Raw genomic sequence first — 26,432 nt, 5'->3', positions numbered from 1 at the left:
GGAGGTAACACAGCTTTGCTCCCCATGAGCATTTTAGCACCTGAAGGCTTTGCCTGGGATTTTTGGAGATGCTCATGAGCTGGTCTGTGCCTCATGCCACCCAGCTGGGGTTAAAGGAATGTGGAGGAAAGGAGATATCCCCTCCTCCAGACCTCTCTGCTAAGGGAGCCTTGCAGAGCAGCTCCCACATGCCTTGTTTTCCTGATGTTGAGTGGAGCCAAGGTGGTGCAAGAGAGGAGAGGAGGCAGGAATGAAAGGGCTGAGGTTTGCCTCGGGGGCTCTCTGCAATCACCCAGCAATTCTCTCCCCTCTCCCGTGTTTGAACCGCAGGCTTGTCGAGTCCTCTCGAGGCCTGTACAAACACAGCATGGAGCTGCAGGTAAATAAATAAAGCTGCTGGTGCTGGGAACAAACTGCTGCAAAGACAGGTAATGCAGCAGGGGCTGTGCTGTGCCCCGGGGGTAGAGGCTGGGATGGAGGAGTCAGGAATGGGGATGGTGTGAGGCACCTTGGGGCTCCTGCACAGAGAGATGGCACCAGAAGGGGCTGGCAGGAACCCAGACTGTGCCACCAGAGCTGTGCAGGCACAAAAACCACATCTAGAGATGGAAAGGTGAAGGTTATGGTCACGAACATCATCTCACTGTATCTTTTCTTTTCTTATGTTTCTCCCTGGGCTGAAATAGCCACCTGGGGCTATGGTCAGATGCCCAAGGGAAGCAGATGAGCACAGTGTCTGCAGAAGCCCTGCAAGCAACCTCTGCCTGATCCTGGAGGTGAGCAGGAAGAGTTGATGTTCATCTCTCAGCCCTCTCACCTGCAAGGAAGCAGCTGAGGACCTGGAGCAGGCTCAGCTCCATGGAGCCCTTTATGTCGCACATCACCTCAAACCCACCTCCCAAGCCTACAGGGGTTTTTTTAAAGAACACACCTGAGACTGGAAAGAGACAAAGGAATACCTGTAAGCTTTAGGTCAACGGCCAGAGACTTCAGCTAAGTCAGAGGAGTGCACATACGACTAGGAAAGTCACCCGTAGGAGACCTTTACAAAACAGTAATTCCTAATTGCTGCATTAGAGCCAATTTAGCACCCCCACTCACCCCTCCTGCCTCCAAGGAAGGCTGGTTCACAGGGAAAAATACCCACTCCAATACTGGCAGCATGTCATTGCAATCCTTTGTTGTTTTTTTTTTTTTTTTGTCTAGTGCCAGCTGTGTTGCCTTCTCTGTAATGCATGTGCCTGTTATTGTGAAAGACAGCATGGAAATAAGGACTCATGAGTGTGGCCTCATGTTTAATTAGAAGCTAATGTACTATTATTATTAGACACTGAAGGAATGTACTGGCGAAGCAGTGTTTGAGCTGTTTTAAAAGCATTTTACAAGTGTACTTTCCCCTTGCCTTGCTGGTGTGAACCACCTTTATTAGGAGGTGCAAGACTGCTGTTACCTGGTCTTGCAGCTCTTTTGCACTTCGGGCAAGTACTGGAATTTAAGTATCTTTAATCTCACAGTCACAGGAGACTGTGAAATAGAAGGAATGGTGTGTGCTAGGCTAAGCCAAGCATTTCAGCTTGAGAGACCAAGTGGTCTGTGGCTGAATTTGCTATATTGAGACAGTGATTAAGAGCAGCTTAATGAAATATGGCCATCTTATTGTCTCCAAAGAAGTGGAAGGAAGCAGTAGGAAAAGGACAGTTTTGTTGAATGAGAAGTTTCACTGTCAGCACCTTTAGGAGCAGCTGGGACTGCCATGCTCTGCTAAGAGTGGCATTGCTTTGTAACTCCCATGTAATGGCATGAGTGTGGCTTCACCATCTACTTTTTAAAACCATTTCATTCTCCACAAACAGCTACAGCATAAGAGGAAACCATCCCAGTTGTACTTCAATGTGTTACATGCATAAAGGTTAGGTTATATGGAGCTTTATTCTACAATTTTGTTCTGTAAATAACAAACACCTCCCATTCCTTCAAGCTCCTGACTTTCTGTAAAGCTGTAGGGAATGTAAAACTTAGGGCAGTTTGGGCTTCAACATCCTTCAAGACAAGGTTGGATGGAGCTCTGAGCAACCTGATCTAGTGGAAGGTGTCCCTGGCCAGGTCAGGGGGGTTTTTCAGGTCCCTTCTAACCCAGGCCATTCTGTGATCACTAAACACATCATAGTTGTGTTCTACTGTTGTTGGTCAATGGGTTTTCAGTTGCTTTACCAAAATAGAGACAATTTGTGGAACACAATTTTTTATTAATAACAGGTCACATTTGTACTTCGAAAAGAGTGAAATTAAAAGGTGTATTAAAACATACCCACTCTAGGCAATCTATTTTCTTCAGTAGAAAAAAAAAAAAGCATACAACAGGTAGAAATCCTATATACACAGTATATCAGCCATCAGCCCCTCCAAACAGTGTTTTGCAAATTGGTACAATGGTGTTAGAACAGACCATCCAGTTCCAGTCCAGCACAAATTTCAGCTCTTGACTTGCTCATTTAAGACAAACCACTAAGCACCTAGTCCAGTTTACTGATCTCAGGATACATACCAGGTAGTACTGTACATGAAGACAGCAGTCTTAAGCTTTTACTTTTGCTTAGTTTTTTTTGGACTCCTGCCTTGTTATTAAGTCTGCCTCATAAACTTTTGACTACATGTAAATCTGTAATCAATGTCTCCATTAAAAAACATAGCAGAAACCTGATTAACTGTACCTTAAACAGCCGTTTCCTCAACTCCTGTGTTAATTTCAAGTAGACTTCTATTGTGCTTATTCTACACTGGAGGCTTTCAGCCCAAAATATCAATTGCTGCAATGAACCATGAATCCATGCCATCTTTTTTTTTTCTTTTTGTTTTGAGGAAAATTAAAAAAAAAAAAAAAGCATAATGTTAGTTCTTAAATTACTTTGGCACATCAGAAAAAAAAAAAAAAAAAAAAAAAGCAGGGGTAACACACAAGGCACATCCTTCTCTCACAACATCCTTGGAAGGAGAATGTCTGGATCCAGGCAGGGTGGGCAGGCACAGAATGAATGACACAGACCAGGGCAGACTCCAGCCCTCCTGGCCTCAGTCACACTCAAACACCTCAGTCCATCAGCTGCCACCGCTGGTGAGCGCATCCCTGCGCAGCTGGAGGAGGCCCTGAGCTCCAGCAGCCTCCTCACACCAGGTAAAAAAACACGGCTCTGCACCTCATGCTTAAGTGTCACTTAACAACACCGTAAGTGAGCTACTCCTGCTCTGCTGAGCAGGTGGGAGCAGAGTATGGCACTTGGCTCTGGGCATGTCAGTGTGAGCCCCGTGCTTGAGGAGAACCTCCACCGCCTTCGCGTGCCCCCCTCGCGCAGCCAGGTGAAGAGCCGTGAACCCCTCGCTGTCAGAAACGTTGATATTTTCTGCGCTCACAAGTTCCTCCACCACCTCAGAGTGCCCGTTCTCCGCAGCGAGGTGCAGCGCTGTCCTGTTTGAAGGGCCTCTGGCCAGAACGCTGGCCCTTTCATCCAGCAGCAGCTTTGTCGTGGCCAAGTGGCCGCTGCGGGATGCCAAGTGCAGGGCCGTGTATCCTTCTGCCGTGGCCGCCTCGATGTCGGCGCCGTGCTTGAGGAGCAGCCTGGAGGTGCTCGTGTGGCCGGTCCCGGCGGCGATGTGCAGAGCAGTCTGCAGCAGCCCGTTCCTGACGTTGACATCCGACTCCAGGTCGATGAGGAGCCGGGCCACGCGGTAGTGACCCCGCTGGGCGGCCAGGTGCAGCGAGGTCCTTCCGTCCAGGGTCTGCACGTTGACGTCGGCGCCGCGCTGCTTGGCCAGCAGCTTGACGATGGGGAGGTGGCCCTGCCAGGCGGCGTAGTGAAGGGGCACCCAGTCGTCCTTGCCCTTGATGTTGACGTTGACGCCTCTCCGCAGCAGGATGCGCACGATGTTCTCCTGGCCGTACTGGCAGGCTATGTGGATGGGGGCTCTGCCCTCGAAATCCACCTCGTTTAAGGATGCGTTCTTATCAAGCAGCATTTTGGTGCTGAAGTCGTCCCCGTTTTGGGCAGCAAAGTGAAGAGCGGTCCACTGGTCCTCGTCTTTGGCGTTGACGTTGATTTTCCTGGCCATAATCAGCTCCACGATGCTTTTGAATTTCTTCTCGATGGCTATGTGAAGAGGGGTGGACCCTTTCTTGTTGGTGAGGTTAGGGTTAGCATTGTACAGCAGGAGCCATTTGACACATTCTTCTTGGCCTGCTTCAACAGCCAAGTGCAGAAGACTGGAGTTCCCATCTAAAACAATATCAACATCTTGAGGCTGGAGGATCTTCATCAGCTTGCTGGTATCTCCGGATAAAATTGCCTCCGTTAGCTTTCTCTTCTGTATGTCTGTAGTGCCAATATCTACATGGATAGAAGGAAGAACATTTTTACCATGAGGGTGGCGAAACACTGGAAAAGGCTGCCCAGAGAGGTGGTGGGGGGATGGCCCATCCCTGAAAACATTCACCTTGATCTAGCTGAAGATGTCCCCACTCATTAACGGCCCATTCCAACCTAAACTGTTCTAAGATTCCATAGAAAAGGCAGCATCGCAATTCTTATGCCCATCAAACCTTACCTGTCCATGGTTTCAGCAATGAGCAGCCTGCAGAGCAATCCACCCCTCCAACCCACAGGAGTCCCAGAACATTTTCAGGTCAGATTTGGGCCCCCACTAATTCTGTTTCTGAAGACCAAAGGATGTTGTGGTTGATCTCCCTGCACTAACCATTGTTTACCCAACTGGAAAACAGATGTCTGGGGTTTGCAGCACTGGAATGAAAGGTGAGGGGGTCTTTACCACAATGGTCCCAGGGCTGCTAAGAAGGTGGCTTGAGTCCTTTCAAAGGTGCTCAGCTTTAGGCTTGGTATAACTGAAAAAGCCACAAACTCAGCTGGTCTGACTGGGCAGTGGCTTTAATCCCACGTCAAGCAGGATGCTGGACTAGTAGTGACCTCCCTTCCAACCAACCTGTACATGACTGATTCTGTAATTGCTTTAATGGGAGTTTACTCCTTTACAAAAGTAAATGAGATTTATTATTTCTCATTAGATCGTGTTTGGGAACCACATAATTTTTTTATTTTTTTCCTTTTAAATAACAACCTCCAGTAAACAAATTTGTAGTGCTGACAGCAAGAGAAAGCAAGGCTAACAGTAATTTCCAGAATGTTGTTCTACTCTCCAACCCATTGCCTCCCATGCCCCAGTCCAAACAACTACAAAGGAAAATTTGACCACTACCTGAACTCTCCCTTTCAAAGGAAAGGGAAAGGGATCCTCTGGATGAAAAAGCTGAATCTACAGATGAAACTCCTGAAAGCCGCTTGTCACTGGAGGCAAGTTTGGACTCAGAAGAGCTGCGGCTGAGATCCTCAGGGCCTTCCATAGTCTGTGAAATCCCTGAATCCAACTGGGACAACAACTCTGACAGACTGTAATCCTTCACTGAGAGTAGAGCAGGCTCCTGCTTCTTCTGGGAAAGTGCACAAATCCCCTTCAAGAGAAGCACACAAGCATTTTAGAAAGGTCAGCAAACAAATCTGAGCATGAAGCCCTACAGAAGAAACATAAATTTGTTAGTTTGCAGGTAGCTTTTAAACACTATTTATATTAAATGAAACCTATGAATAAGGTCACTGAATTTTTTCAGAAGCAGGAGGGCAGCTTCCATCAGTACCCACAGAGCCACTAAATCCACGTGGCTCTTCTGTCTATGATGGTTTTTAAGATCAGTCACACCCATGCAGTTCCAGCCTTTATTTCCTAACTGTCCTGCTCTCCCTCCATAGAATAAGATGCACTTGCATTTGGTTCTGCCCTGAGGTTTTCCTGAGCTGGTCCATGCCCCTGCTGTCATTTGTGCATTCCAATCCTTCACCAAGACCCACTTCTATCAGACAAGGTGGTGCTCAAAAACAGCAAAGACAAAGTTGCTTGGAACCTTCCAGGTGATAAAGGAGCCTGTTCCAAAACCCAAAAGTTTGAAAAAGAAGTGAAAGAGAAAATACCTCAGGCTGCTGCTCTGGGGCATTCTTGGTGTCCAGGTCCTGAGTTATCATCTCTTTTGTTTCATCTTCTGGTTTTTCACAAAGGGCCTCTGTTTCTGAAGTGATTTCTTGAAAGAAAACAAGAGAAGGTTTTAGCGCTTGGCTTTTTTCAGAAGGAGAGTTTCTGATATACCCTGCTGCCTTTCTCTATCAATCAAACTTAAAATCTCTGAGATACTGAGGGAGAAGGACTCCAGTCCTGATCATTCCATCCAGCACCTCCTCAGTGGGCACAAGTGTGCCAAAGGTACCCAGGGCTGCACAAACAATTCATTTTCAGCCACACCAGACTGGTGTTACACAGGGGTCACACTGCAGGACTGTGAAACGGGAACCACTGTACTGCTGGCAGATTTAATATGTTTTTTTTTTTTTTTTTAAAGATGGAATCCCTCATCTCTTCAGTCCTCATTCCTTGTTTGAGCAGAGGAGAGAGAAGAGGCAAATCTCTCCCATTGATGTTAAATGAAGCTATATGGTGACAGCACTTGCTACATCCCCCTGCACACTTTAATTCATAACAGGTGCTTTGAACAAGTTCAAACCTTTTACTGGCAGCAAAGTGACTGTACAAACTGTTTCATTATAAGAAAACAATTCCCTTTCTCAACATACAACAGCACAAATTTCAAGAGCCAGTTCCTTCAACGCTTTGGTACACTGCAAACCACACCAGCTCCAGCTTGGCCTGTGTCCTGACACACTCTATCAGAAATAAACAATTTCTGGTTGAATGGACCAGCTGGTTCAGTACAAGGCTTATTCCTGGCGTGTTTACATAACACCATCATGGTCAGGCATGTCCTCAGATAATCCCTTCCTCCACAAATGAGTAAGTGGCCTGTATCATTGTCTCCACCACACAATGTGCTCTATTTGTTCTGTCACAGAGCTTCTCAGCGTTTACCCCAAGGATTAGCAGAGTCCTGAGCAATAACATGACTCATAGAAGAATAAATGGGCAGCCAAGTTACGAGGAAATCTTACCTTGAAATGTTGGCCGTTCACCAGGATCATCTTGCCAACATTTTTGCATCAGTTTGATCAAGTTATTACATGAATGAGGTCTGGATTTGGAAACAGCAGGTAGCTCTGGGCGGTGGCCTTTAACTACTTTTACCATAATATGTAAAATGTTGTTTTCCTCTGTAAAGCAAAAGCACACAAATTTAGATGTCCCAGCAAAAGGGAATCACTTTTTTTTCCAAGAACATTAACAGTGCATTAGGCTGAAAATTTGTTTTCACACATTTTTTTCTAGATTTCTCATCAATAAGAGAAAAAATTGTTGGTTGTCTTCTCCAACAAGATTCCTTTTAATGCAGCAACACCTGCTTCTCATGTAGCACTTAAAAACAATTTTCAGCGAGTGACTGTGTTCTTTTTCCAACCATTAAAGATAAAGAACAAAAGGGAAGGAAAAAAAAAAAACCTCAAACAGTTCTTTGCTACCTCTGTTTAGATTTCCATATCTGCAGTAAGAAAACAGAACCTTAGGTTTTATTTAGACCAGGTACCTGAACTATTCATAAAGGTGAAGGAAGAAGACAAATCAAGAGGTGCAGTAATGCAGCTCCTGACTGTAAATCAACCACTGGGCTAAACGGAATCCCTCACTAGGGAGAAAAACTAAAGTAGACTGGAACTTGTTGGGACATGTTTGCTATACATAGGCCAGTCACAGACACAGGAAAGTCATAAAGAATAAATAGCTGTCCATGCATTTACTGCAGGGTGGAACAGGGCTTATTCTCACAGACAGCTGTTCTCTTTTTTTTATTATTTTTATAAGGAACAAATCTGTACCCACAATCTACAAATAAACTACAGAGCCTCTCTACAGAGGAGCTGCTTCTGAACAACAGCAGAGCTGCCTGCCAAGTTGGCTTTGCCACACACTGATCTGAAGATGTGCAGCAAACTCCAGCAGAAGCAAAAATGTGCAGACAAGGGCCCCTGCAGCAATACAGGTTCTGTTTTCATGACATAGGGCAAAGGAGGACTTAAGCCTGTGATCAGAATTTGAGAGTTTAAAAGTGTCTGCCACACAAGACTATCAGAATTTGGAGGTCACGCACAAAAATCTGGTGCTGGTGGGGCAAGAACTGTGCTAACAATGAGAAAAAGGAAAAAAAAATCAAGATAACATGCAACTTACCTGCAAAAGGCTTCTTCTGTGTAAGGACTCCCCAAACCACGATGGAAAAGCTACCAAAAAAAAAATTTAAAAGGTAAAAAAAATATTTCTACAATTTTTTTTTTTAACAAAACCAAAAAACTCGCAGAAATGTAATTTATTTCCCTTGTCCCTCCACTTTTGCATCTAATTCAGCTGATGAACACACACACACAGAGATGCAGCTAAGAGCCATGATTTCAAAGTCTAGCTTTGGCAGGGAGGAACCCGAGGCTGCAAACACAGGGACTTGCTGGAGGCTGCCAAGTCCGTGGTAGCATTTACCAACCACTCCACATCCACCCTGACAAAATCAGAGAAAACCTTACAGTGGATTTAATTTAATGCTTCTGCCCTGCAATATGACTTTAAAGAAATCCATTTAATTTAGAATAAGAGATAACTTTTTAATCTAAAGCTGTGATTTCCTCTTCATAATAATCTTGCCATGAAAGAAGAGCCAAAGATGTAGTGATGAAATCCACGGAAGATAACTCAGAATTTTATCACGGATTTGGAAAGTAGGTCAGGATGTACCTTTAGAAGGGAAATTAAAGGTGGGCAGAGTGCCTCCCATTGCCAGTTGCTAACAAATAATTTCAAGACTTGGGATCACCAGAAGTTGTTAAAAGGCCTCTACCCTACAAAGACTCTGCAAAACCCAAAGCAAATGTGACACATTTCAAGACGAGGTTCAAACTGAATCTAGGGGTTTCATGCTTAAAAAAAGTAAAAAAGGGCTCATTTTGCAGGGTTCCCAAAACAGCATTTAGGTGTTTCCATAGTTCACTGACCTGTACACATCATGCTTGGTGTCAAAACACCTGTTTTTCTCCTTGATGCGCTCTGGAGGAAGATAGGCAATCGTGCCACACAAACCATCCATGCTGATGTCATGGGAATGGGACAACCCATTGCACTTTGCAAGCCCAAAGTCAGAAATCTGCAAAAAGTAAAAAAAAAAAAAAAAAAAAAAAAAAAAGGAGGAGGAAGAAGGTGAGAAAAGTGCATGGTACTATCAGACTTTCAAGGTGTTCACAAAATACTTTCTGCAAAGAACAACAGATGCAACAGGATGACCCAACAAATACTGTGAAATGCTGTTCAGAAGTATTAAGCCAATAAAACATCTCTGGAAGCATAATGCTATGGCAGGTTTTTCTTTATGGTTAAGCTAAAAGAAGAAGAAGAAAAAGAAATAAAGGCAAGCAGTTTTTGCAAGCAGCAGCATGCCAGGCCATTACATAGCAAGCACAACAAACAGTCAAGACAATTTATTGTAATTTAAACCAGTCGAATTTAGCTACTGCAAACTACTTTAATGTAATTATTGGCCCTGCCACCCCCTCTCCCTACATAACCTCACATTGTAGGATGTGCTTGAATGTCCTGGCTCTCCAATGAACTCTGCAGAATCACTCTTTCAGATATCACTGTTACACTGGCCATGCCAACAAGGACCAAGCCCAACAGCAGAGCCACCAAGTGCTCCAAAAACCCAAATGGAAACACACACACATCAAAAACCCACACAGGGAACTCTTTCTGGCAGCCAGGAGATACAGCAAGTTGGTGCAGTGACACAGGGAGCACAGCTGAAATGAGCACAACAAGTGACAGCAAGTTTATAAAAAGGACACACCTCCACTTTAATTTGAAGTGTCAAGCAAATATGCATTCATTTGCTCTCAAAGGCATACCAATCATTGAGCAAACAGATAGGCCAGGAATTTCCTTTGTCTTACTTATTTCCCACTGGACAAAAATGTCTATTATGCCAAGTGGAAATTTCAAGGAAAGTCAAGTCTTTTTGGGCCACTGATTTTTGTCTCCATGTCAGATAAGATTCCCCCTCTCCCTAACTTAAACATTCTTTTTATCTAAAAAATACTCAGGTTTTTCAATGACTCATTCCCCTTTTGATCTTCACAGCTTCTCCTTTGAGAAAGTTTTCCCTCAAAACAACAAGCATAATTAAAAAAAGCTTTGCTTTTTTTTTTTTTTTTAATAGGCTCCGACTGTACACTTTGAGAAGTTTCTCTCTAAAGATACCACAAAACTAGTTGTAACATGTGTCCATTACTGGAAAGGGAGAAAACTGCTGCCAGCTTCAGCCTCCTGGAGAACAGGCAGGTTACACAGCCATGCAAGGAATCTCCCTTTGCCATAAAACAAACAAAGCAACCCACACAGCTTCAGCAAGAACTTCTCCCATGGACAAAGAGCTCAGCAGAGGCATTCTGAGGAGCTGGAGAACTCAGCTAGAACAGAGGTATGCCCAACCTGTTGTCCCTCTTTAATCTGTAGGGTAATGTGGGAATGACTTGAGAACAAGAAAGTATATACACAGGAAAAAAAATTTTAAAAGTGGGGGGAGAAAAGGAAAAAAAAGCAAAGGTATCTGGAGGAATAGCTTCTCATCCTTGTAGAGCTGCACTATCAAGAGAGGGATTGCTGGACTCCTCAAGGAAGCAAGCCAGGAAAGCACCAAGTAGTCAAGAAACCCTGGTCCACACACCAGGTCACCCTGGGAAGACCCAAGCCGACCACTGCAGGAAATTCTGCTTGATTCTGGGGCACTTGGTGCTCCAGAGGAGAACAAAAGCACAACCCCAGCATCCCACTGTGATGTCTGTGGTGTCAGGTTAATAAAAGAACCGAACGCTGCAAGTCTGGACGGATCCGACACGGTGAAGCGCCGCTCTCCTTTGATTAACGTGCAGCAGAGGCTTGTGCACACCTCAAGAAATCCAGGCATAATTAAAGCCACACACCTCCCTCTTTGTCTAAACAATGCCGTGTTTCCTACTGCGTGAGTTAAGAAATAAAGATGAAATGCAGGCAGCAGGGTGACGCTCCTGTGTTTGGAGCCACCAGCTACGGTGTGTGAATGTAAGGCTGGGGGCTAAGGCAGAGCTGAGCACTCCAGACAGAAAAAGTCACCCTACAAACTGAAAATCAGCTAAAGTACATGGCATACACCCTCCCTGGGCTAGCAAGAACTTCACCTTGTGGAGCTGTTCCTACCTAGTGTGAAGAACTGGGTATTACGTCAATTAATAAAAAAATCACCCGTAGAGCAGGGCTTTGATCATACCAAATTCTGCAGGAGAAAGCACTGGAAATTGAGGAATTGTTATCTTTCAGGCTGCAACAAAATAGTGAGATTCTGCAGACAGCTTTTCGTGGCTTTTATTAGTTCCTCTAGGGTGAATTTTCCACGGTACATGGCAGATTTAATCAAGCAGGTTCTTTAAACACCAGTGGGAACTGCGCAGTGGGTGGAAGATACAGCCATTTAACTTGCCTTGGTTTGCCTTTAAATTGCTTGCCAGGCACCTCGTTCTGCAACACCCTTTGCTGGGGAAGGCCGTGGAAGTGGAGCACCCTTCCCCACTCCTTCCCTGCAGCCCACCCTGGGCTCTGCCCTTCCCTTCCCCAAAAATCCCGAGGGAATCCAGTGATTCCAGGTGGGAATTCCCTTCGGAAGCAGTGCGCGGTATCAGCAGGGGAGACACGGAGGCGACGGGGCGCTGCACGCAAAACCCGCGCTGGGGAGAGGAGAAAGGAGCCTTGGCCAAAGCCCACGCACACACGGGCATGGTTCATGTTCAGGCAGCTCTGCTGCTCCAAGGGCTGCAGGAGAACAAACGTGAGCGCCGAGCACGCACGTGTTCTCCAGCAACGCTCGCTCTACCAGCGCGTTGGAGGCTGGAAACAGAGGCCTCTCCAAGCTCCTCAGAGAGAGATCAACAAGTTCTAGTGAAGGTGGAAAAACGTAGTCTGAGATACTGGTGTTGAAAACAATTTCCCGTGTAGGCTCCGAGAAACATAGTTTTAGACATAATAGAACTGTGGTAAGAATATTGCTTACATTTTTTAGATAGGACAAGACAGACCATATGCGTAGTTTATACATAACCTGGCGTGCTAAGAAATCAGAATTCTGATGGGTTCAGAAGAAATGGTTCAGGTTTGTGTTTTTAGATTACTGGGTAATTTGTGTATAAGAATCTGCATTGGGGAGAGAGCTCTTGTCTCTCACTTTTCTCCTCTCCTCACCCCCACCATCATCACCTGAAGAAGAGAGGAGCTGCAGCAGCAACATCAACCCTCCCAGGGCTTCAACAGGAGCAGCTTCTACTGATTGGGACTTTACTTCAATTTGGGACTCTATGCTGAAAACTTTTAGCATGGATTGAACGTTTGTGACTCTTTACCTTTCCAGACTGATGTGCCTTTACAATAAACAACTTTATAGCAACTAAGAGCTGCTTGGCTCTTTTAAAGAAAACAACCACAACCCGACTCCAAAGGATTCCAAGATCTCAGAAGATTTCCAGTTATTTTTTTATTTTTATTTTAGTTCAGTCTGTTTTTAATGCATGTATGCAAGGCTTTCTCTGCTTCTGTCATTCATGGATCTCTCCATTCTAGATAGTACAAAAACACTCACTTGCAAAGTCTTAGATGCTTTAAGAAGTTTTTTTTGTAATTTTTTTTTTAATAGAAGATACGCTCACGTAACTACAACAGCTACTACAGTCAGCTATTCCCAAGCACTGCAGGGATCTACTTCCCAGAAATAACATGAGTGCCTGGAAAGTGCTTTTTTTTTTTTACTGATGACTCCTGACAGACTGTCCTGAACTCTGCTCTCACCTCCTGATGTCCTGAACTGTGCACTAATGCTTTATGTCATTTTCCTGCAAGCAATACTCCAGAACCCACTGCAATGGACTCAGGGACAGAGTTCACCAAAAGGTTTTCTGCATCAATTACACTGGATTAATTTTTAATCTCTGCTGGAACATCTAGTATTTGTCTCTGTACAAAGTCTCTGCACTTGGATATTGAGAATGCCCCATATTTGTCCGTGGGGTATTCAGGTGTCTGGTGGCAGAGGACATTTCCTTTGTTTGCTTTTTCTGGGGGTAGGGGAAAAAGGCTGTTCCATTTCTGTTCTTAAGAAATGCCTGAAATTTTTAAGAAATTTGCACAGGTCCCAGATCTAGACTACTAAAAATTATGACTAAAAATTAATTCCAACACAAAGTGCACTCCAAACCTATCTCTTTTTGAATAGGTTTTTTTTTTTAATGAATGCACTTCAGTTTGCTTCTAAAAGACACCTTTCTGAAACAGACTATTTCCATCGTTCTCCAACCTGCCCTGAAACTTTTAACTCCTCCAAACCCATTTCAGGTGGGACATTTGTAATGCTCTTTTCATAAGCAGCACAAACCAGAGCCAAACACCCATTTTAATCCATCATGAACCTGAATTACTGTAACTGGGATGGCTTTGTTCCCTCCTCTGTGCCACCACAATTAGATCAATCAGAGAATTGATCAAGGTGCAAACCAGCTTTGTTGGTTGGGATTAAAGAGCCATGCAACAACAGCCCTGCATGGAAACCTTGATCAGAAAGGGTGGGAAACAAGCAGAAGGGACACACAAAACAAAGGCTCTCCTCATCTGTCATAACAGGAGAGCAATTGCAGCTGATAACAAAAGTGGCTGTGCTACCTACATCAGGCAGTCTAATAAAAACAGACAACTGCTCTTTACCAGCCTGGCCTCTGGGTATTGTTTGGACCTACAGCTAACAGCCTACACGAAGAAGCTTTCTGATCATGAAATTTGCCATCTGACCAGGCTGCTTCTAACTCCACGCTCAGAAATTTTGCAGCTGAAGCAAATATAAGTGAAGACCACAGAGGCAACCTTTCCATCAAGGCCATCAGCACAGTACAACACAGCAGCAAACTTCACACTGGTTTAAAGTGGAAAACTGGGGAGGGGAGAAAAGCAACAACAGGGAGCTTAAAGCAGTGCACAGCTGAGAGCAGCTCGTTCTGCTTCAAGTTCTTTACAAGCAAAATCTGGGAGATGAAAAAGAACTGGTCAGGCTTGTCTCTCTATGTGTACAAGAACCCACACATATATCCATGTATGTCTGTGTGTGTATGTGTACATACATATATATACATATATATACATATATATATATATACATATATATATATATATATATATATATGTATGTATGTAAAACAAGATGAGGAGCTGCAAAAAGCCCAAACAAGAACTTAAAAATAATGTTTCTGCCCAAAAGTATTAAGTTGCAGGTCGGCTTAATTTTTAACACCTGAACAAAATATAAAACTCTTGACCATGAGATTTTAGAAGGCAGAAAACCTTTGAAGCAGCCACAGAGATCACGAGGGCATGGTAGCTGGCAACAAGTTGGGCATGAGATTTCTGCACGTGGTGAGGTGTTTATTCTCCTACCAAGGGCCCTACAGAGAGATCCCATCACAGCAGGGAAGGAGCAAACTCACAGCCCACGAGGGCAGCGCTGGAATGTGGTTTGCTTCCCTGTGCCAGTGATTGCCACATCACAATAACTCAGAGGACACATCCAGAATGTGTGTGGAGGGCAGGAGAGCTGAAAAATGAGCTCAAAAGTCGTGGTCCAGTTGAGCAAAGAAGTAGATGTCAGAACAGCATGTAAATATTGAAAGACTGAATGTAAGGAACACTGGAGAAAGGGGCAAGGAAGGATCTTGTTGGTGCAAATAGAAGTAAAAGATTGACATGAAGGAAGAAAAAAAAGCAGGCTGATCCCTGCTGCTGGGATATGGAATAATCCTGCCAAGGAAAGCAGTGTTTAAGGCAAACAAGATGGAGCAGGACATGGCAGGGAAGGGAACTCCCACCACCAACTCACAAGGGAGGATGGATGCATCCACCTTCCAAAAATCAGCAAAGCTTTACCTGGCGCTGCACATATTACACACAAACATTTAAAATCACCAGGGAATCCCCCAACGTGCCTTTGGTAGAGTTAATACCTGTCCATCTATATCCCTGCTCGGGATAATCCCATCCTCCTAATTATCCTCCCAGTTCAGCACACGCTTATGTAATGCCCAGGCTTTATGATATGGAGGCACCCACTTGATGATAAGTTCTGTACAGCAGCACTGCCTTAGTCACCAGCCTCACTCAGGGCTTTACAGTGAGCTCTGTGCTCGTAAAAGGAGCAGGGTGTGTTTGCATTTAACTGCAGGATGGCACAGCAGCATTTCTAATGCTCTCCTCTGGAAGACTGACTGTTTCCTGGCTCAAGGGCAAACAGTTTGTAAAAGTCCTCCCTACCTCCAAACTCTTCTTTTGCAGTCTGCAACATCTCTTCACTCACCTTAGGACTCTATTAGGGACAGGTCACATACTAAATTAATGCTGACATTTAAAAACACTTCAATCAGCAGCTCCATTAGCCTTCCAGCAAGAAAATGCACATTAAATCGAGCTGCAGGGTCTGAAATTTAATTATAAATTTCATGTCACACAAAAAGAAGGTTTGGGGCCACATTTTTAAAGTGAAGGCGCCTCACAGAGTATGTTCATCTCTCATTTTGCATATAGATTCCTGTGCCTGCTTTGCTTCTTGGAGGGCTTTCCAAGATGCCTGTGGATGTAAAAGACTGCTGTCTGGAAAAGGTTTGGATTAGACCATTCCTTTCTGAACTCCATGGAAAGGATCTGAAGACCTTCATACAGAGGTGTTTCATACAGAAGTAATAGTTCAAGGATGTCAGCAATGACCTCATCAGTGACTTTTTAATTTTTGTACATCTTGCACTTTGCCCCCTCGTGTTACATCACCACCCAGATATAAGCTGTGCAGCAGGCACTTCAACCTCCCCTAACAGTGAGAAAAACACAGCCTTGCTATCTGCACTCATGGATGAGTCAAGAATCAGGAATTTGAGAAGTTATGCAAGCAAGCATGAACTTTTAAGTAAATAAATACTTAGCAAAGGCCACTCAGCACCATTGTGTGAGAGCAGGCTTTCAACAGTTCAAATCCTGATGTTCTGGTCATAATAGCATGACCACCTGTAGATGCCTCCTACCTCAGAAAGAAAATCCTTCTAAGAAATAAATCACAAAGAGGCCTAGTAAAAAAGATGAGACCATCACAAGTGTGATTTCATCAGTGGCACACACCTCTTATGGCTCCAACCCTCCCATGACATCAGGAAATCTGTCTTTATTAATGAAAACTTCATTTTTAGAATGATACAGACAAGACCAAAGGCACTTGATCAGTAAGGGGACCAGGAAAACAGGGAACACATTGATTATGGCACTGCTAAAAAAAATAAATTAACACTAAAAAAAAAAAATAGGGAAAAAACTGTATTTCAATCTCTGGGCTCTCTAAAAAGAAAGTTGAGAAAGCAAGCACAGCCTCCTTGGTCCAGCTGACCACAGAACCTCCAGCAGACAAGGCTAACAAGTTTGCCAGTTTACTCTGGAAATGGTAACGAAAATAATTTCATGCTGTTACAGCCACAAAAAAATTCCTTTCAGTGACCTCTGGTATGTATGAACAGTCAGGACACAGATACTTCCTCACTGTACATGCTCTGAGCAAATGGAAATGAGCTGCCTCTGGGAAGGCTCCTCCAGACTCCAGCTGGAAATGAGATCTGTGCATTTAGTGGTGCAGACAAAGACCTAGAACAAGGCAACTGTGGCAACTGTGGAAGTGCCAAAGATGATTTAGAGTTTCACACCACTTTTCTCTCACTGTTCTCATCACCCTGCTGCAAGGAAATTTGTAGCAGGTCTCAGAACCAGAGTTTACTGCATCCTTCTAAAATTTCAGGAGGGTTCTCACAAGTTCCCTAACCACAGCTCTATTTATGTACTAAAGTGGTGCATGAACCAGGTGGATTTATTTAAGGGTGGATTTTAATTTGGGAAGCAGTAAAGGTGGGTCCCTGACAGAGTGTCCAGGGCATACCTTGACGTGGTAGTGGGCATCCAGCAGGATGTTTGCAGGCTTGAGGTCCAGGTGGAGCAGAGGGGGGGACATGCAGTGCAGGAAGTTCATCCCCACGGCTGTCTCGTGGATGATGCGGAAGCGCAATTCCCAGGGCAGGGGCTCGGACGCCAGGAGCTTTTCCAGGGACCCTGTTTCCATGTACTCCATGACCAAACCCACTGGCTCTCTGCAGATGCCATAAACAGGAAGGATGTAGCGAAACTTTGCCATTTCCATCTTCCTGGCTTCTTCCAGTAACTCCATGCGCTCCCTGGGTGGAAGAGAATGGGAGGTGAGGGATGGAGCAGCTGTTTCTGCACAGGCCAAACACACACAAAACATTTCTTAGAAAACCAAACATCCCATTTTGTGATCATCCCCTGACTGACCCATGCTGCATCTCACCAGCCTGCACTCCAGGTGTATTTCCATATTTACTGATTTGGGGGGTTATGCTTTCAATGGCAGGTGAGCTCTACCACAGGTGAGCCCTACATTTCCAGTGTGAATATCCCAAGTGCAGAGCCCATCTCCCTGCTCTGCTGGTTGTGCTGTGCTGTTCAGAAGGAGGGTGATACATGTAGAGCCCAGGTTTAGCACTGCTGTAACTCCTTGGGCTGAAGTCATTAACTTTTTGTGAGTCATAAGGCTGTGTTATGAAGAGAGGCCAGTCAGCATCATTTCAGCAGCCCTGCTGGTGCATCCTGAGTGTACACAGACCCAAAACTTGGGAGAGGAATCCTTGGAGCCACCACTGAGGGGAGCAAACTGCCTGCTGTAACCAGGGAGACATAACAAAAGCCTCCCCAAAATACAGATTTGACAAGTCCAAAACTGCACTCAGCTCCAGCAGGTGCCAAAAACTCCCAGCACACCATTCCCAGTGATGTAACAGCCTGGCAGCTGTAATGAGCACCCCGGGTTGTTTACAGGTCACTTCAGCCTGACCCTGCACAGGGTTAAGTGTTACTCAGTCCCAGCTGCAGCCTCCCAGGTCAAGACCCTTAATTGCTGTGCCTTTCTTCTGCACCTCCCTTACAGCCTTCTGCAACAGCCCAGAGGCTTCAAGCTGGAAAGAGGGAACAAGGGTCCTCTCCCCAGGCTGCCTGTGCCCACAAAGAGTGACCACACTTGATGGTTTAAAGAGTCTTCAGTCTGTAAAAACTGCATTATTAGTGATTATGAACCCTGCCCAGAGCATCTTTGGGCCATGGGCACTGACACATCACTACTGCTGCCACAGATTCACAAAAGAGGGCACAGGGAGGTCAGACAGGTAATATTTCCTGAGCTAGACCCTCTCTTGTTACATAACAGCTCCTGCAATGCACCCAAAGACGTGCACACTGTCTAATGGACAACAGTACCTGAAGTAATAGGACAAAGTTTGTGCTCTCTGCCACCAAGAAGTGATGCCAGTCACCACTGTGGGAGTCTTGTGGCAGAGCCTCAGCTCAATCAAACTGTTTTGGTTTTAAAATCTCAAATCCAAGGCCAGCTAGTAGCACTGTCCACTTCTAAAAAGAGAAAACACCAAGCCCAGCCTGCACACTGCCAAGTCTTTTCTTCTCACGTGTCCCCCAATGCCTGGATGATCTGGGAGAAGCTGAAACGCAGCCTGTGAGGAACTCTCAGATTTTGGGAGCTGTCATTTGTCCCCCAGATTCTCTGGAAATGGGATCTGCTGCCTGCTGCTCACCTGCTGTGGCAGCCTGCAATAACCTGCTGCAGGTAAAATCTCCCCCCAGGGCATAGCCGGCAGCAAAAAAAACATTTCAGAGGCAAGATCAGGCTGAAAAATGGTTTAAAGAAGGATGTACACGCTGAGAGAGTAACAACAAAGATAAGGGAAATCTTTTTCTCTTAACCATGTTGGCTCCTGCTGCTCCCTACAGCAACTTTCTTGTGAAATAATTGCCTTTGCAGACAAGTACCCAGTTTGCTCTTTGGCACGCTGGAAGGGAGCGCCCATGAATAACACAACCAACTCCTTGCCCCCAAGCCACACGCATAGCCAGCATAATTCACCGGGCTGAGCGCTGGAGTCAGGGATGTAAAACACCCGTCTGAGCCCTCCCAGGCAAAGCAAGGACCCAGCAACAGCCAAGGTCTGACAAGAACCACTAAGCTCCTCGGAATGGGGTTCTCAGGCTGGCAACAGCCTCAGAGAGCATCGCCAAGAGCACAGATTGGCTGCTGGAAATGGGGCGTTTTCTAAAATAGAAAAACCCAGAATTTTCTGATTCATTCAAATAATTTTTAAAACAACAACAAAAAAAAAATCTTGCTTTCTGCTTGGACCAGATCCAGTTAATTGAGTGAATTAACAGAACAACAGGCGAGTGCCCTCTGTCTAATTTGCCTGTTTAAATAAAGCCCCCATGCAACAATTACCACCCTTAGCACTTTCCCATACCCAGAGCATTCAAAACTGAACCAGCCAGAGGCTTGGGCCAGCCGGGGAGGCTTTCAGACAGCTTTCAAAAGGGCCCCTGTCACCTTTTGAAAACAGAAAAGGAAAGAACACAAAAGAAGTGAAGAGAGCCAAAGCAGTCATTAGCGGGGTGCTGGAGCGCGCTTGCATTAATGGCATTAACACAAACAGCTCGTTAAACCGAGATGTGCTGCACCAGGCACAGATCAAAGGTCTCTCCCTTGCCTTGCCTTGCCTTGCCTTGCCTTTCCCCTCGCAGGATGCCACGGGCGCCAGGCACAGACCGAGCTGTTCCCGGAGCGCTGAGGCTGCTGCGGGGATGGAGCCTCCAAATCCGCATCCCGGGATCGAAGGATGCGGCGGGGCCGTGCGCTGCTCCGGCACTCCGGAGCTCTTCTGGGACAGCCAAAGTGCAGGAAAAGCGAAGCTCCTGGTGGGGTTTTTCAGCCCAGAGCCATAGGTCTGGCTTCTCTCATCATGGTTTTTTATTTAATAGCCACGCGATTAAAGGGTCAGAATTATCTTCTCGAGGCGCCTCGGTTCCACTCCCCTCTCCGTCCAAGAGTATATCCTAACTTTATCGTAATAAAGGAAAAATAAAAAAGGGAAAAGACGGGGGGTGGAAAAAGGGAGAAGGAGGAAACGGAGAAAAAGGGGATAAAAATGGAAAGGGGGAAAAGAAGTGGGGGACAGAAAGAAGAGGGGAAAAGAAACAAGAGGGAGAAATAAAAATGGAAAAAGAAAAATGTAAAAAGAGAAGTGGACAAACAGAAATGGGCAAAGAAAAAAAAGGAAAAAGGGAGAAAAGGAAAAAGAAAAAAGGAGGGGAAAGGAAAAACATAAGGAAAAAAGTGGGGAGAAGGGGGGAAAGGCAAAGAAAAATAAAAAAGGAAAGGAAAAAAGGAAAGGAAAAAAGGGAAAGGGAAAAAAGGAAAAGGAAAAAAGAAAAGGGAAAAAAGGAAAGGAAAACTTACACACAGGACAGCTGAGGTCATGTAAATGATGGGCTGCACACACTTTCTCCTGTAAATAGTACCAAAGACAGGGGCCCACACATCAAGAGCTCCAGCACTGGGTCCAGTGCCAAAGAGCATCTCTGTCAGAGCAGTCAGTACAGATCAGTCATTTTCAAAGCAACTAGAAATATTGCATGAATTGGAGACCTCCAAAGAGCTGTCTGCTTCCACTCCACATCAGACAGATAGGGCTGCATTCCTGGGATTCTCCTGGAGAGACAAGGACCTTGCTCTTGCCCACTGTCCCAGTCCCCAGGGCCCAGCCCTTGTCCCACAAACCCTGCCACAAGAACAGCAGGAATTACAGCTGTGCCTGCATTTGCATGGATCCAATCTTTGTGCCCTAGAGATAACACTGCTGTAAAACTACAACCTTAGACTCACCAGGCAGTCCTCGAAGTTTTATATTCCCCCACCACTACCACCACATTTCCCTAATGGAGTCTGAGACAGAGCACTTAAAGTTGCTCCAGAGAAACTCAAAACTTGTAACTGGGGCCATTTGTGTGAGCCAGCTCCAGCCACAGAGCAGCCAGGCTTCTCCCAGCCCAGGGGAGATCCAGCCCTGCTCTGCACTCAGGAATTTAAGTTAGCTCTTCACAAACTGCTGGTGGTGCAGATGGGGGTCCACCAAATTACACCACCCCTGAATATCCTCAGGAACCCTTCTCCTCTGCATCATGGCAAAGCTTTTAAGAGCATACAGTGGCCTCTGCTCTGCAGGGTACATATTTAACAACTTCCACACTGCTGACTCCCAGAGAAGAATGTGAATATGAGAAGACAAGAAAAACCACTGCATGGTCAGGGCAGAGTATGTTGGGAAAAGGAAGAAAGTCCCTTTTTTCAAGTTAACAGAAGTCAGCCCTTCTAACAGACCTCTGCAGTTCTGGTACCAGAGGATTACAGGACAGCCAGGCTCTCCCCTACTCCTTAGGAATACAAGGTGACTCTTAGGTTCTCCCTACACAGAGGAGATCTTCATTCACCTTCACCACCTAAATAAATACAGCATCCACTGACAGCGAGGCATTTCTAAAACCTCCTCAATTTCAAAGTCTTGCTCCATTCCCAAATCCAGGATGTGCAGAGCGAGATATATGTAGGGCTTTGCTTGTTTTTTTTTTTTTTCTGTAATCAAGAATTTTTTTCCACCTCCACACCCTGTAGTCACCCCCATAGCCAACACCTCCAGTAAAGATCCCTCTCCAGGAAATGTTACACCTCACAGTCAGCACGTTTATGTTCGGCAGAAGAAATCAGCACAGGATTCTCTCTCTCTCTCTGAGCTTGCCACTGTTTTCCTGCAGACAACACTTCCATTCTGGCCCACATGGGTAAAGAGAAGAGACTTCACCCTCTCCACTGCAAGTGCTGGGGGAGAGACTCTTTTGTTCAGATTTACATTGAACCTCCTCAGACTGAGAGCATCCCACTGAGAAACGAGATCTCAGGAAAGTGGGAGCAAGTAAGGTGTGAGGAATGGAATTTGGCTGGATTGTCTGAGAGGGCTTGGGTTTAAAGGTAAAAAACACTTCTGGCTCTACATTCAGTTTTTCTTCTGCTTGAGACCACTTGGCTCTATGATGTGATAATTGCCGAGGGAATTACTCCAAATCTCTCACTGTCTGCAGAAACACAGTAAGAGACTACACAGAGTGTTACCACCACCAAGCCATTACAAAAAGGGTTTTAATGTGGTACCAAATAAATACATCAGAAAAAGCCTCGGTGCTTTTCACTTAATGTTTCTGATACCACTGGCAATTCTTCTAACTCTTCACAGGGTTCCAAGAAACAGCTAGTCAAGTTAATCTCCTGGATTAACAATCTAATTACACAGGCTTGTTGCAACCTGCCAGCTAAAGAGGCTGTGTTTGATTCTGTCTGTGCCCCCCACCCCACCATTTGAATAGCACAAGTTTATTAGAAAAGTTTTGGGTAAAAAGTCTCAGCATAACCATCTCCTGAAAGGAGTTTGATAAAGTAGCCCAAGAATCAAAGGAGAAATTAAAAAAAAAAAAATCAGTTTACGTTTATTTTGCAGGGTCAGCTCTTTAAAAGGCCAGGAACATTCCAATTTCTTATCAATACTCTCCTCAAGCATCTGAAGCACAACTTCTGCAGTAAAATTAATTGTTTTGAGGAGTGGTTCATTAAAATCAATCAGAAGCTGCAGGAGCCCTATGGCCTCAAAGTTCCCAAATTCTCAAGGCATTTTTTGCTTACTGAGCTGCATATTTTATGGTCTTCCAGTAGTTGCACACCCCATAGCCATGGAGGGACAGGTGGCTCTCTACTGCACATGGTATATATGGAGAACTGATAGCAAATCTCAAAATTAATTGTTCATATTAAAATAGGTGACAGCATCCTTTGTCTCAGAGGGAAAATTAATTTTTGGAGTAAATGTCTAGATTTACATTGCAAATGGAAAGTTCTAGCTTATTTTTAAGACATGTTTTAATCTTAACTTCAAAATTAATCAGGTACTATTTTGATCAATAAGCATGAAATCTAAAATCTCCTTTGAGGTTTTAATAGTAGTGGGCTTGCAGATTAGCATAATAAAATATACTCTGCAACTTAAAGGTTTTTTCCATTTTATTTCCAGACAGCACAGTTACCCTATGCAAATAGTAAACTCTTCCTCTCCAAAGGACATTTAATTTCATTTACTGCACTCTATAAGCCATGCCTACTGCAAAGTCAGCAATTCAGATACTGGAAAAGATGCTCAACTACCCCAGAAATCCTACAGAAGAGGGGTTTACAAATGTTTTCAGTCTTGGGCTAGCTTATCTCCCTCCCTCTGCAGGAAAGGCACCAACAGGAAACCTTTCGTGACTGAGCCAATCCACGTCTCAAAAACTGAACTTCAGAATCTGCTTGTGAGCTGGTAGAGATCCCAAAGATCAAGTGGAGCTGGGAAAGCTCCAGGAACACGGCTTGTGCATTTTCACCTCCCTCTGCACAGAGGCTGAGCCTGCTGGAAGCCACTACTGTCCCTACAACACAGGGATGTTTCTGACAGCCTTCCTCGTCTAGGAAAGGAGACCTGCACTCCATAGCTCCCACCCCTGAGGTGTTCCAGGCCAGGCTGGATGGGTTTGGAGCAACCTGGGATAGTGGAAGGTGTCCCTGGTCATGGCAGGGGGCTGGAACGAGATGAGCTTTAAAGTCTTTTCCAACCCAAACCACTCAGTGATTCTGCGGTCGCACAGCGTGAGAACGGCACAGCCCATTCTCCTCCCAAGGACCCACAGCGAGTGACAGAGGGCAGGGCAGTCCCACCGTGGGGCACCTTTACCTGCAGCACAATCCACCTGCACGGACTCATCCCGGGCAGACAGACACACGGAGGAGCGCTGCCCCATTTCCCAGCGCGGCTCCTTTCAGCGCCCGCTCCCTAAAGACACCAAACCCGCGGCTCCAGTCCCACACCCCAACACCCCCAGCCCCAGCCCGCTGCCACCATGTGAGTCACAGCTTCCAGGGAAAGGCCCGGCTCTTCCCAAGCCCCTGGATCCCAGGCACATCCCCACTCCTCCTGCCCGTCCCATCCCATCCCATCCCGGTGCGGGCCCGCAGTGTCCGTGCAAGCCGGCACACGCTCAGCCTGGGCAGGGCAGGAATGCTTCCCGCACGGCTCCCAGGGGACAGGCGAGATATGTGGGATATTCCATGGGATATTTCATGGGATCTGCTGCTTGTGAGACGGGCAGGGCTGCACACAGGGAGCGCTCGGTCGCCCCGCGGCTCCCCGGCTGCGCATCCGCGGGGTGACCGAGGGCTCTCAGTGCCTCTGTGGGAACAGTCCCTTGTCCCCCCATTGCCCCCCATTCCCTTTGTCCCCCCCTTACTTCTCATCCACATGGATGCTGGGCGAGCACTTGATGGCGAGCCAGGTCTTCCAGTGGAGGTGCCGCACTTTATACACCTGGCCGAACCCTCCCGAGCCGATCTTCTCCCAGCTGCTGAACTCGCTCTCCTCGAAGGTTTTGAGCAGCCCCATGGCCCAGGGGGAGCCGCCGTCCCTCGCCATGGCCGCTGCCGTGCCCGGACACCGCCCGGCCCCGCGGAGCGCAGCGCAGCCGCCGCCGCTGCCGCCCCGTCCGCCCGCCCAGGTGAGTCAGGTGTGCCGGGGGGGACCGGGCTGCCGTCACTTCCTGGGACGGCCGAGTGGGTGGGTTGTGCACAGCTCCCTGTTCTGTCCCGGGCCGGGCGAGCGGGGCAGTTCCCGGGTTCCAGCTGCCCCGGGGCGATGCTCCTGTCCGGAGCGATGGGGCGGGAGGGGAGCGCCGCGCTCGCTGCTGAGCTGTGGCAAATAAGCTGTGACAAATAAGCTGTGACAAATAAGCTGTTAAATAAAGGAGAGGGGTGCGCCAGCTACCTCATTCCTGCCTTTTCTCCTTCGCCCCATTCCTGCCTTTTCTCCTTCACCCCATTCCTGCCTTTTCTCCTTCACCCCATTCCTACCTTTTCTTCTTCACCCCATTCCTGCCTTTTCTTCTTCGCCCCATTCCTGCCTTTTCTTCTTCGCACAATTCCTGCCTTTTCTTCTTCGCCTAATTCCTGCCTTTTCTCCTTCACCTGCCCAGGGAGCCACAGCGGGTCCCTGTCGCTCCATCCCTTGACCCGTGCAATCCCAGCCTGGTGTGCGGGACTGCAGCCAGCCTGCCCCAGGCTGCTGTCTGTCCAGCCACGCTCTGAAGCAACAATTTTTAGGCTCTGGGAAGCTGTTGCCGACAACTCAGACGTCTCTGCGTTTTAGTTGCCCGTGGGATTAGAAGGTTTGATGATCCCAGTGCTATATTTCAGTGCCTGGGTCCTTTTGTGGATCTAACTGCAGGGAGCACAGGACCCCCACAATTTGGGCTTTTTTGGAAAAAACCTCCAAGATCATCAAGTCCAGCCACTGGTCGATCTCCACCTTGCCAACTAAACCGTAGCACTAAGTGCCATATCCAGTTTCTGGAACACCTTCAGGGACGGGGACTCCAGCACCTTCCGGGGTACTCCTCCCAATGCCTGACCGCCCTTTCAGTGAAGAAATTCTTCCTGATTCCAACCTAAACCTCCCCTGGTGCAGCTTGAGGCTGTGGCCTCTCGTCCTGTCCCTTGTTACCTAGGAGCAGAGCCTGACCTTCCCTGGCTGCCCCCTCCTGTCAGGGAGTTGTAGAGAGTGAGAAGGTCCCCCCTGAGCCTCCTTTTCTCCGGACAAAAACACCTCTCAGCTCCCTCAGCCATCCTTTACTGGACTGATGCTCTAGATCCTTCACCATCTCCTTTGCTCTTCCTTGGACACATCTCAATATCTTTCCTGAATTTAGAGGCCCAAACTGGACACAGGGTTTGAGATGTGGCCTCAGCAGTGCCCAGCACAGAGGGACAATCTCTGTCCTGGTTCTGATGGCCACACTATTCCTGATACAGGCCAGGTGCCATTGGCCTTCTTGGCCACCTGGACACCCCTGGGCTCATGTCCAGCTATGACTCAGACCAGGGTAACAGGGTCTCACCCTGTTACTGAGATGCTGCAGTTGGAAGGAAGGAGCCTGCACCCTTTGGTGTGTAACAGGATTGCTGAAGAGGCTGTTCCAACCTGCATCACAACCTTCACACCTATCACAGGTCTGAAGGTTAATAAAGCTTGTCTTTGTTTGCTATACTGAGTATCAAACTTGAGGTGATTGTTCCAGGCAGCCAGTGTGTGTCATTTAATCTGGCAGGTTGGGCAATAGATAGAGGACAATGTGTTTTAAAGCCAGGATAATAGCAGTTCTTTGCAAAGCTCCATTTAAAAAAGAGTCTACAGAGACATTTAATTACTTTCAAAAGACACAGGACATAAAGCCTGTTCTCAAGGCTTTATTCCACATGGATTTCTTCCTAC

At 46.3% G+C, this 26,432-nt stretch overlaps 1 protein-coding gene across 1 annotated transcript; it reads right to left on the bottom strand.

The window, feature by feature from the left end:
- Window positions 1-2,237: 2,237 nt before the first annotated feature.
- RIPK4 (receptor interacting serine/threonine kinase 4) lies at window positions 2,238-24,581 on the bottom strand. Its single transcript, XM_014880655.2, has 8 exons — window positions 24,400-24,581; window positions 17,066-17,357; window positions 9,039-9,187; window positions 8,227-8,276; window positions 7,056-7,214; window positions 6,030-6,136; window positions 5,263-5,515; window positions 2,238-4,379 (listed from the first exon to the last, which is right to left on the bottom strand). The coding sequence occupies exons 1-8, from the start codon at window positions 24,579-24,581 to the stop codon at window positions 3,202-3,204; spliced, it is 2,370 nt and encodes a 789-aa protein (XP_014736141.1). The 3' UTR covers window positions 2,238-3,201.
- Window positions 24,582-26,432: the final 1,851 nt, after the last annotated feature.

Source organism: Sturnus vulgaris, chromosome 2 (genome assembly GCF_052056855.1).
Source record: "Sturnus vulgaris isolate bStuVul1 chromosome 2, bStuVul1.hap1, whole genome shotgun sequence".
Classification (NCBI taxonomy): domain Eukaryota; kingdom Metazoa; phylum Chordata; class Aves; order Passeriformes; family Sturnidae; genus Sturnus; species Sturnus vulgaris.
The sequence above is the reverse complement of the archived record's forward strand: the minus strand, read 5'-3'. Positions and strand labels throughout refer to the sequence as shown.